At 35.8% G+C, this 12,773-nt stretch overlaps 1 protein-coding gene across 1 annotated transcript; it reads right to left on the reverse strand.

Annotated features, from left to right (window-relative positions):
• Positions 1-7,168: 7,168 nt before the first annotated feature.
• LOC109159062 (GDSL esterase/lipase At1g28580-like) lies at positions 7,169-10,494 on the reverse strand. The gene is made up of 6 exons (XM_019307064.1): positions 10,208-10,494; positions 9,835-10,056; positions 9,372-9,520; positions 7,591-7,867; positions 7,241-7,511; positions 7,169-7,210 (listed from the first exon to the last, which is right to left on the reverse strand). The coding sequence occupies exons 1-5, from the start codon at positions 10,446-10,448 to the stop codon at positions 7,261-7,263; spliced, it is 1,140 nt and encodes a 379-aa protein (XP_019162609.1). The 5' UTR covers positions 10,449-10,494; the 3' UTR covers positions 7,169-7,210; positions 7,241-7,260.
• Positions 10,495-12,773: the final 2,279 nt, after the last annotated feature.

Below are 12,773 nucleotides of genomic sequence, written 5' to 3' on the forward strand. Positions count from 1 at the left end.
TTTCCATCATCAGGAAGATGGGAATTTGAAGCTGTTAATAAGCGATAGCCATGTTTAACAGAGTATTTACCCGATATGTCGCCACACCATCGCCACGTGTCCTTGAACAACGGGCTGGACGGAGTTCGGATGATGCGCTGTACATCTTCATCATAAAAAAGCTCACGCAGAATATCCATATCCCAATGGCCATGGCCGTCGGTGAGGCTATGCACCGTAGCATCATGCAGATGATCGCATGGGGGAGTGTTTAGATTTGGGTTCGCTGGATCAGAGAGCCATCCCCAGCCCCATATACGAGTATCCCGGCCATCACCTATGCGTCGTCCCACACCCATTCTTAAGACCTCTTGTCCTGCCATAATGCTGCGCCAAAGGTAGCTTGGGTTGTTCCCCATAGGTGCATCAAGAAAGTCGCATCTAGGAAAATACTTGGCTTTCAAAATTCGGCTCACCAATGAAGTCGGATAAATGAGCAATCTCCAGCCCTGCTTAGCGAGGAGCGCCACGTTGAACTCATGTAATTTTCTGAATCCCAGGCCACCCTTACTCTTTGGGACACATAACCGGTTCCAGCTGAACCAATGAATACCCATGTGATCGGTACCACCACCACCCCACCAATAGCGGTTGAAAAGTTTTTCAAGTGTGTCACAAACTCGGGCTAGCAGAAGAAAAGTGGACATGGTAAATATGGGTAAAGCTTGCGCTATGCTCTTAATCAAAATCTCCTTACCAGCCTTGGATAAGAATCTGTGCTGCCAGGAACCAATTCGTTCACGGATTTTATGCTCAATGAATTGAAAAGTTGCAGTTTTATTCCTCCCTAGAGCCGACGGTAGTCCCAGATATTTGCCCAGGTCATTTGCTTCTCGGACCCCAATACATTCTGACACCAATGCGCGGGTTGTAGTAGTGGTATTATAGCTGAAAACGGCACTGGATTTATCATAATTTATTAACTGCCCCGAGGCTGCGCTATACAAATCCAAACACTGTCTGATGGCCAAAGCTTCGGAGTGATTTGCCCTGAAGAAAAGTAAGCTGTCATCAGCAAAAAATAGGTGGGAGACGGACGGGGCGCCCCGTGCAACTCGCACCCCGTGGATTGCTCCACTATTTTCTGCCTGTTGTAGCAACACAGATAGGGCCTCGGCACATAAAATAAAGAGATAGGGGGACAACGGATCCCCCTGGCGTATACCACGCGTAGGATAGACTGTACCCACGGTCTCCCCGTTCAATTGAATAGAGTACCGCACAGTCGAGACACAGAGCATCAATAACTCTATCCAGTCCCGAGAAAAACCCAATGCTGCCAACATGCCCTCTAAAAAACCCCACTCCATCCTGTCGTACGCTTTAGCCATATCTAGCTTTAGCGCCGCCCACCCCACAGCCCCACAGGTTTTCCGTCTCAAGAAATGCCCTATTTCTCCCGCAACAATAATATTATCCGTTAGAAGTCTCTCAGGCACAAACGCACTTTGAGGCTGTGACACAATAGTTTCCAGACTACCTTTCAACCTGTTTGCCAGCATTTTTGCTAGCACTTTGTAAACAACATTACAAAGCGCTATAGGACGGAGATCAGACACTTTTTCCGGTGCTTTTTTCTTTGGTATGAGAATAATATTTGCGTCATTGATCCCTTGCGGGAATCGTCTATCATTCACGCATTGAATCACAAACATAGACAGGTCATGGCCCAGAATTGGCCAAAAATGCTGATAGAACGCAGGTGACATACCATCTGGTCCCGGAGCTTTCTCCGGGGCCATTGAGAACAAGGCTGCCTTTACTTCAGGTACAGTAAAAGGCTGTGAAAAGGCGGTGTTCATTTCATCGGACACCATCTTTTTTACTCGACCAAAGATATTTGCCGGCGTATTCTCAAAACAAAAAATTTCAGTAAAATACCTCAGAACCTCGGTGTGCATCGCCAAGCCTTCTGTCCAGTCCCCGGCTTGATTTTTCACACGCAGCAGCATATTGCGACGACGTCTGGCCGAGGCTGATTTGTGAAAGTATTTCGTATTGGCGTCCCCGTGCTGAAGCCACAATTGCTTTGACCGTTGCTTCCAAAAAATTTCCTCTTGCCTCAATAGTTGTTCTAGCTCCTTTTCAAATTCAAACCACTGTGTTACTGCATTAGGCGTTCTGTTCTCTTTTAAGCTCTCCAACTTTTTGCGCAGGAACTTGATTCGGTTCCCGAAACGTCGGACGTGTTCGCCACCCCACTTCCCAAGTCTTACACCACAAATATGTATACGCTCCTGAAAATTTAGACCCGTAGAAAGATGCCAAGCTTCCTCGACAACTCTTGTACACCCCTCGTCAAGTAGCCACGCCGATTCAAATTTAAAGGCCCGTCTTGCTGCACGCACCGCTCTGGGTTCCACATCTATAAAGATGGCACTGTGATCAGACGATAAGGCTTGTACCTGGTGCACCGTGACATCTTCGTTCATCTCAATCCATTCTGTAGTTGCCACCGCACGATCTAGACGTTCTTCCACCCAATCCTCTGTTCCGTGACTCTTCTCCCACGTGAACTTCCCACCCGACATCCCTAGATCAAGAAGATGGCAATCGCTGAGTGCATCATTAAAGCCTTCAATGAGGTACTCCGGATGCGGATGAACACCCCTTTTCTCGGACATGGAAGCGATGTCATTAAAATCGCCGACGACGATCCACGGGAGGGCCGATCTGTCCCTAAGCAGTCGTAGCAGATCCCACGTGATGTGCCGCTGCGATCTATCAAAGTTCCCATAGAAACCGGTAAGCCTCGAGGGAGGTTTGTCTGGTAGTGTGATCATCATGTCGATGTGGTTATCTGAATAGCTTAATAGAGTTGCCATATCCGCATCCCTCCAAAACAAAGCAAGTCCCCCCCCCCTCCCCCCCCCCCCCCCCCCATCCCTACTCGTTCCACACAAATAACACTCTCGAACCCCAATTTCAACCGTACTTCTTCCACCTTACTCACAAGTGCTTTTGTTTCCATTAGGAAGACGAAAGTGGGTCGCCATTTGGACGTCATGCCCAATAATTCTCGAACTGACCGGGTGCCACCCAATCCCCGGCAGTTCCAGCTAAGGATACTCATTTGGCCTGGCGAGCCTGGCCATCCAGACCCGCCGAACTCAAAGTTTTTATGTTTTCTGCCATCAACACGTCCGCCCCACTCCCCAAACCTGGTGAGTTCTCATCTTCCCTTCGCCTCTTCAGATCGCCGTGCATTCCTACTGCCTCCTCCATCGACACCAGTGTTAGTGGCGATAAATTGTCCGTGGTGGAATCAGTCGACACTGGGGATTGCGTGGTAGAGGATAACAGCCATTTAGCTCCCACTGGTTTTACCTGGCGTCTCGGACCTGCACGCAACCAGCTTCCGTAGGGGTAAACCTCTGGCGAAATTCCCTCTTCGTAAGCCTTCTTGCAGTACTTTTCAGAATGGCCGATGACCCCGCAGCAAAAGCAGAAGGTGCTCAACCGCTCGTAACGGAAATTAATCCACTGAGATGTGCCGTCTTTGCGGATTAGTCTCATTCGGCGTTTCAATGGAGTCTCGATCGATAGCCTCACCCGAACACGGCTGTAACTCCTCCAGGCACCGCCGAAATTCATCGGATCCAGCGATATGAAAGTACCCACGTAGTTACCAATGCGTGTTATAAAATCATGGGTAGCATATGTCGTCGGAAGCCCATGGATTTGTATCTAGATGTCGACTGACGAGAGCTGAACTTCCTCTGGGCGGATGTCGGGTGGCACTTGGGCGCATATGAACATGTTGTTTTCGAATGACCAGGGGCCATCGTCCATAATCCGCTGTAGATCCTTGTGGTGCGGGAATTGAAACATGAAGAGATCGTCTGCAAGAGCCGTCGAATGCATGCCCATCACCGGTCTCCATATTGAGGCCAAGGTATGCTGCATGTGATCGAAGCGGATCGGCCGATCGGTGAGAAATCTTCCAACAAGCGAAAACAGAGGCACTGCATGGGAAGCTGATCGGATCTCCGGAGCCTCCAACCCTCCGGTGTCTTCCTCAGCCAACGACAGTGCAGCGCATTGATCCTCGATGCGATGAATTTCCATGGTGATCGCGTGTGGGTGGATCAGAGATAGAGTTGCGATGAGATATGAGTGAATCAAGAAACAGAGAGCCATCAGAACTATATATACCCTAGAACTCTAGGGAGATACTCTCATAGGTATGGCCTAGAGAGGAAGCCACGATTAGGAGAAACGTGATTGAAATCGTGAGATTCAGACCGCCACGTCCAACGTCGCACAATCTATATCTATATATAATTAAAAGTAAAATCCTCCTAACCAAGTTTATCTCCAAAAAAAAAAAGCCGTTGTATGTGTTTAATTACTCTCTCTGTCCAAAAAAATGTTATCATTTTTATTGGTGCATTGCTTAAGAATATTAGTGCATAGTCTAAACAATTTTATAAAAGTATATTAGTGCATTGACTAAACAATATTCTAGAATATATTTTTTTCCAGCTAACACATGTGGTAGATAAATTACTCATTTACTCCTTAATGTCAATAAAATCTAATACGCAAAAAAAAAAAAAATTAAAAAATTAAAATTAAAAAAAAATTAAAAAGAAATAAAAAATTAAAAAATTAAAAAGTTGGGCAATTGAAGACGGAAGTTGGATGTGGAAAGATGAAAAAATTGGACTTGCACATGATGCATCCACTGGCCTGGGGAATAAATTAGAAAATGATTTGTGTACTTATCAAATTGAATAAAAAATATTGTTGGTTTTAATTAATATACATAGTGTTCCAACAGTACACCACATACTATACCTACTTGAGTAGTTGTAATCTTAAATACTTTTCCGATCAGTCGGTTGCACCAATCTTTTTGAGTCGATCCAAAAATCATGAATGCGAATCCAAACATTATATTTAGTGAAAATGGTTAAAAGGCCCTCGAATTTTAGCTTAAAAATTAATTAGGTCCTTAAACTTTTTAAAAGTGCAATTACACCCATCAATAATTCATTTAGGTGTAATGAAGCCCACAAACAAGTTAATGACCTGCTATCACAGGTCATTAGGGTTCAGGCCACCTTCCGGCGATTTTTTCGGCAAAAAAAAAAAAAAAAGTAACCAGCAACTAACCCAGATTTGTCAAAAATTTCGCCGATCACTTTTTTTTGCCGGAAATTTCGCCGGTCACCTTTTTTTTTTTTTTTTTTTTTTTTTTGCCGAGAAATTCGCCGAAAGGTGACCTGAATCCTAATGACCTGTGATAGCAGGTCATTAATTTATTTTTGGGCTTCATTGCACTTAAATGAATTGTTGATGGGCGTAATTGCACCTTTAAAAAGTTTAGGGGCCTAATTGACTTTTAAGTTAAATTTCGAGGGTCTATTTGACCCTTTTCCCTTATATTTATTATAAACGTTACATCAAATGATATGATATAAAATATAATAAAAGAAATTGGATAGAAATATATTTTTCAACCCTTTAACTATCAAACAAACGGTTGTCACAGGTGTGGAGTTGAGGACTTCTAAATTGGGTTAGGGTTTCGGTTGAGATCCTTGTGTGCAAAGTATAGAGTTGGGTGTGGGTATCAATTAACGCTGTACAGACTCAGTTTATCTCCTTATACTAGGACCGATCAATTTATTCTCATGTTCTCACCTAAGCAAGTGTTCTCATTGCAACCCTATATATATATATATATATATATATATATATATATGAACAATAAAAAAGGACCAACAATAGTATATAAAAATACTGCCAGCAATAAACATGTACTCATTTTTACCAGTAAATTGACGTTTAACCTTAAAACTAAATATAAGTAGATATATGTTTATAAATTAACAATTCTTCATTACGAATAAAGAGAATCGGTATATATGAATATTCAGTTGAGGCCGGGAATTTGAGAAAACTCTATATGAAATGATTAATATGTCTTTCAATAATTTGAAAATTTGAAGTGCAATGTTAATGTTAATGGACCTTGTTAGTAACGGATTAAAATTGTCACTTTACACATAATTAAAAGGAAAAATATGTATATGATAATAATTCATAAACTGAGTCTACAATATAAGTATAATTTATGGACTAATACCACCATTTTTTCTTAGGAAAATTGTAATTTATGTCCCTTCATAATATCTCAATTATCAATGTCACTCCTGAATTATTAATGGTGTAAATATTGCCCCTCAATTTTCAAAACGGTACATGATTGCCCCTCCCGTACCGTACGGGATGGGCAATATATGTACCGTTTTGAAAAATGAGGGACAACATTTACACTACGAGAGGACACTATAGGTACCTTTTTTAAAATTGAGGGGCATCATTTACACCACTAATAATTCAAGAATGACATTGATAATTGACATATTATGAAAAGACATAAATTACAATTTTTCCTTTTTCCTTATTATTATTATAATGAACTTGATCTATATATTATTATGCAATATGAACCATGATACATGATATAATTTATTTATACAGAAGATACCAAAGAGATTATGATTTACAGTCAAATGGATAGAGACTACAACTCATTGGGCTTGCATAATAAATGAGACAGATATCATTGGACCTGGTTCACAAGATAACTAATGTCATTTTTATACAGTCTACCTATTTGAAATATTTAATCATCATATCATTCTAAGATCTGTATGTGGTTCATAGTTACTTTACCATTCATCTTAATCTTTATAGATTTTTCTACTGTTATGCTATCTTTTTGTACATAATTAATACTAACCCAAAGTTGAAAAAAGTCCAAGTCATTCGGTCTCCAAATTCCAGTTAAAGGACCACCTTGAGGAAATGTTACAGAGTGTTCGGTTGAATATAATGAGAGAAATGAATTGTAATCCCATAAAAAAAGAATAAAATGAGAATTCAAATTACATTGTTTGGTAAGCATGAATAAAATGATTAAGAATTGTGCAAGGGAAAAAGTGAATACATACTATAATACTCTTGTATAATAATAATAATAATAATAATAGCAAAATAATAATTCAAATTAAAATTACAATCCGTGATTGGAAGGAATTATAATTTCTTCCGACCAAACCATAAAATTGTTTATTTCATGAAAACATACATAAGATTTAAGAAAATGATTTTGTAGTTTTTTTGGGGGACCACATTCCTCAAATTTTATTAGGATGACCAGCTCTATATACGAGCTTGGCGGAGTTACCAATGAATTACAAAATATTCTTAATCATAATAGGTGAATTTGGGAGAAGAAGCACATAAGGTATTCATTGACGGACTCGTATAAGTTCCATCTAGTAAAGTCATGGTAACCAATCTATTTGCTTTTTCTGTCATGTGATTTCCGTCCCAATCAATATAATGCCATGGATCAGGACAACTATTTTTTAATTTTATATTACCACATTTTACGTCGTCATTGTATCTATACGCCCCTCCTGCTCCACAACAAGCCTCAAGGGAGTGCAAGAATCCTGCACAAACATTAACCTATTAGTATCTAAAAGACCAACCATCATATGTTTTTTACAAATATAAATTTTATCATGGTACCATATTTCCCAGGATTACGATAAAGTTTCATGACAGCATTGTAAAAATCAGCATAGATAATGACAACGTCAGGATTAAGACGACGGATGATGTGGAGTCGTTTCTGAAGACGTTGATTGTGGAACTCGTTCAATTCATTTAACCAAGAAAGGCAACCAGTATCAGGATCATAATCTGAAGTGTTGGCACTTCCAAAATCTGTGAGAATGACGGGAAGACAACCATCTGGAGATAAGCTAGGTACCATGATTGTCGTTGCACCAAGTTTAATCAAATCCTGCATTTTTATTAAATGGCTTAATTATTAGAGTATTATTTATCATTACACAATATAGTTGCATCCCAACATCAAATAATAATTAAATGCTCAATATAGTAATACCAAGTGTAAGTTGAAAATTAATAAGTTATTTAGTAGCATTTAATTCGAAAAAATATATGCATTAATTTGCTACTAAATATCTGAATTTTTGTTTTTTTAGTACTACTGATTAATTCTGCTACAATGTAATATTTGTCCATAGTTACTTTTATTAATAATATATGATTGTGATAGTAAAAATAAAAGACATGCTTATAATAAAATGGAAAATGACTGTTATAGTCTATTAGTTAACCCTAAATTGTAAACTCTATTCATAAATTATTATTCTATACAACTTTTTTCCTTTAATTATGTTGAAAATGGTTGTTTCAATTCATTATTTAATAATTTTGTTAACATTAAAATTTTATTTTAATTTGTCAAATTATTAGAGGACAAATTTGTCATTTTGTATAATTTTTCCAAGTAAAAAAAAAAAAAAGAAAAGAAAAAAAAAAGCTTTCATATTGATGATATCAAGTGAATGTTGGGTTTTTTGTAATATTGATTATATGAGAATATCTTAGTCTATAATTTAGGCATTATTAATGGAGTAAAACAACCAATTTTCTTTTTTCTTTTTAAAACAAATTTCAAGAAAACGAATTCCTTAGCCTCTTTATATATTTTTATTTTTCACTACATCGAGAAAATATATAATATGAATTTCTATATTACACTCTCATGTCTTTATTATGTAAGAGCAATTGAGTCTTAATATTAATTATTTTCAACAATTTATTTTTCAGTCATAAATAATATAATCAATAATTCAAGTAATTTTTTTTCATAAAATTTAAATTCAATTCATCATTATTTCTTTTAAGTAAACTAAATTAGCTGTTAAATTGTTTATCAGAAATATAGTTCTCAAATTTTTTATCGCATTGCGATTTTAATCGTTATATTATAGACAAATAAAAAAAAAAATTGTTTTCAAAAAAAAATCTTTTTAATTATTCTTTATGAGAAGATCAAAATCGGAACATGATTAAAAATTCAAAACTTATTTATGGCTGCATTAACAGTTAAAAACTAAATTTATTATTTAATAATAAAGAAAAATTATCTCATATTCTCGTGTAATCAACATTATAACAAATTTAACATTCACTTGAAATCATCAATGTGAAAAGCTTTTTTTATATACTTTAGAAAAATTATATGAAATGACCAATTTGTCCTCTAATAATTTGGCAAATTAAAATAGATTTTTAATGCTAATAAAATTTATTAGTAATGGATTAAAACAATCACTTTCAACATAATTAAAGTGAAAAAAAGTTGGCATTCAAAAAAAAAAAAGTGAAAAAAAGTTGTATATAACAATAATTTACGAACCGAATCTACAATTTAGACATAATTAATGGACTAAAATAGCTTTCCATAATAAAATTTGAATCAAATAAAGTCTTACATTTATTGCTGCTGTGATGGTATCAATAACCATAGGAATGTATGTTCTTATCTCTTCGATGTCTTTTTCAAAGGTAAGTGCATGGCGATAGTCATTACTTCCAAAAGGCCCCACTACAAAGAGGGAGTTTTTAAATTTTTTCCTACATTCTGCAACACAAACACAATTATGGTGTAAAAAAAAAATTAAAAAAAAAAACTGTATGTATATTGAGAATGGAAGAAATGTATTGTGTGTATAAGTTCCAGCATGTTGAGCATATAGCTATTAATGTGCAATCCAACTATCAGCTTAGCTTTTTAGTTGAGATGGAGCACATGCTTCAATTTGGTATCACCAAAGATCCACCTGTTGCTTGGAACTCACCGCACATATGAGGAGCATATTGAGCATATAACCGTGCAATCCAACTATCAGCTTAGGCTTTTAGTTAAGATAGAGCACCTGTTTCAATTCAGCATACCTGAGGGTGTGTCACAGAACAATGGCAAAACATCTTTGAACCATATCATTTGGACGTTGAGGGAGGCGTTTGTAAAGGGATTAATTATTCCTCTTGATTCATAGAACGCCGAGTCCACCGCAGCAGCTCCGCCAACCGCGAAATTCACACCTCCTTCAATACTTGACCCGTTTCCGGCAACACTAGCTGATGGAGGCATAAACGCCACTCCATAATGCTCCGCTGCAACATCACAAACCTGTTAGTACTATCTGTTCAACCCTAATATCAATCCTGATTGGGATGAGACTGGAATCTGAAAATTTTGTTATGAATATTGAATAATAACAATAATGTAATCAGACCACAGCCACACATATATATAAGTAAATACCTATAAAATCAATTATGATACGACCATCGCAAAAGCGACCGTTGGGATAATGAAAGAAGGTTTCTCCATAAGGAGGATTGGCCACGTTCAGGTTGGAAAGGTCATGGGAGAAGAAAATCCTATTGCCCGCATCTGTAAGAGAGTCACCAAATGCAAAGATGGATGTGTAGCATGCTAAGGTTTTGCTTCTTGGAATTATGAATATTAGGAGGAATATAGTGGAAATGAATTTCAACGCCATCTGGGAATAGAAGTAAATGTATGATAATACTATACCTACTTATGTGTCTAGGCGAATTTATATATAGGAATTTCTCGGCCTGGTGCGATGCATGGGTGGCCTGGTTAGTTGGTGGTCAATAATGTGCCACATAACAACTTCACAAAAAAAAAAAAAAAAACATCACATCTTAATAGTGACCTCCACGTGGTACTGTCAAGCATTTTGAAAAATTCAATCGTCAAGCCTTCAAAAACAGGCAAATTATACCGTGCACTAAGGATTGTGGGTCCTGACCTAAAACGACGTTGTTTTGTATATTTTTTGTGTGTATGCTGTTAACTCCTTAAAATAAAAAAAAAATTATATTTTGAATATACAAAATTGTATAATAGAATACACAGAATTGTATAACTAAATACACATAATCTTTTTTAAAAGGATAATACACATAATCTAACATAATACATAATATACATAAACTCTTAACATAATACACATAAACACTTAACTCTTTAAAATAAATCATGTTTCGAATGTACAGAATTATATAATAGAATGTACAGAATTTTATACCTGAAAACACATAATTTTATACCTTAAAACACAGGGTTTTATACTTGAAAATTCCCATGTTTTGAATGTACAGAATTATATAATAGAATGCAAAAAATTTTATACCTAAAATTAACAAAACGACGTCATTTTGATAGGTGCGTCCTGATGCACGGTATAACGATTGTCCAAAATACACCGTCAAATTTTCAAATACATCGTAAAACATTTTCAAAATAATAAATTACTTACACATAATAATAATAATAATAATAATAATAATAATAATAATAATAATAATAATAATAATATTTTGTACAGTGGCATTTATGTATTTTACACATATATTTCATTTCTATTCCTTAACCAACCAAGCGTTGAAATACAATTCCTAAAGCCTATTCAGCTTCAGCTTCAGCGAACCAAACAACCGAATACAATTCATATTTATTCCTTACATATTCCATTCTCTATAGAATAACATTCCTATTCAATCTAAATTGATTCCGTGAATCAAACGGGCCATAAAAGAAATGACACCGTTTTGGACCATAAAATTTGTCTCAATGTGCATCTTTGGCTAATGACAGTTAGTTTTTCATTTTTTTTTAAAGAACAATTATTTCATAAATATTTTGGCTTCATTAATTTTGTAGAGGTTTTGGGTTAACTCACATCACTCTGAGATATCAAATGTAGCCCTTAACAAGTTAACAGTAGCAAGTCTGGAAATCCCTCAAATCGGCGGATCACTTGGGCTAATGAAACAGATTGGGAAAAACACCTCACGACGGATTCAACTATTCAAGCCCAAACGTGCATGGAATTAAATGAAAATTGCTATAATATGAAATAAGGCATCCCTCCTCTTTTTTTCTCTTATTCTTTGTTTAATTGGAAAAAGTTTAGCTTACATCTAATTAACTAAAAGTAAATAACTAATTTACCAAACACTTTTTACAACAAACTAATATTGTCAGTTGATAAAATCAGCTAACCCAATCAATTATAGCTACCAATTCAACTACCAACTATCATCTAACTTACTCAGCTATTAGCTATCAATCATTTACCAAATACTTCAAAATATTTTTTCAACTAATAAAAATGTTTTGACAATTCAACATTCTTTTATTTAGTGAGTCATTTAATTGAATAATATCAATAATCAATAATAAATTCTAAAGAGGTAAAAATATGCAAGGAAATAAACATTTTCCTATGAAATAATATAATGTTTTATTTATTATCATAAATAAAAAGAAAAATGTTCAAATATGTCATTAAATTCAATTAAAAGAAGGGAAAATGACACTTTTCCCCTCTGAGTTATATACTTATAGCACTTTTTTCCCCTGAATTATTTAAGTGGCTCTTTTCCCCCCTGAAATGTTAAATGGACATATTTACCCTTAAAATAAATATTTAAAATAAATATTTTATTTATTTTTCTTCTCCAACAAATTATTACTATAATTTGGTTCAAACCAAACAGATACTATAGCAACCAAACCAAAATATTCCAATTACAATTTATAATCAAAACGCGATATTTAGAGTTTATTAAAATCGCAAACCGGAATGGCCGATTCATGTTCCGAACTGAAAAAATAAAATACATTTATTGTTGAATTTATACTATTTTAAAATAAAAAATAAAATTTTAAAATAAAAACGGTTCAAAATCGCGAACCGGATCCGGAACCGCCGGTTCACGGTTCATTATCTAGTTTTTTTTTTTATTCTTAAATTTAATAAATTGAAATCCAAATATTGGGTTCTAGATCTGAA

Source organism: Ipomoea nil, unplaced genomic scaffold, assembly GCF_001879475.1.
Source record: "Ipomoea nil cultivar Tokyo-kokei standard unplaced genomic scaffold, Asagao_1.1 scaffold2826, whole genome shotgun sequence".
Taxonomy (NCBI): Eukaryota; Viridiplantae; Streptophyta; class Magnoliopsida; order Solanales; family Convolvulaceae; genus Ipomoea; species Ipomoea nil.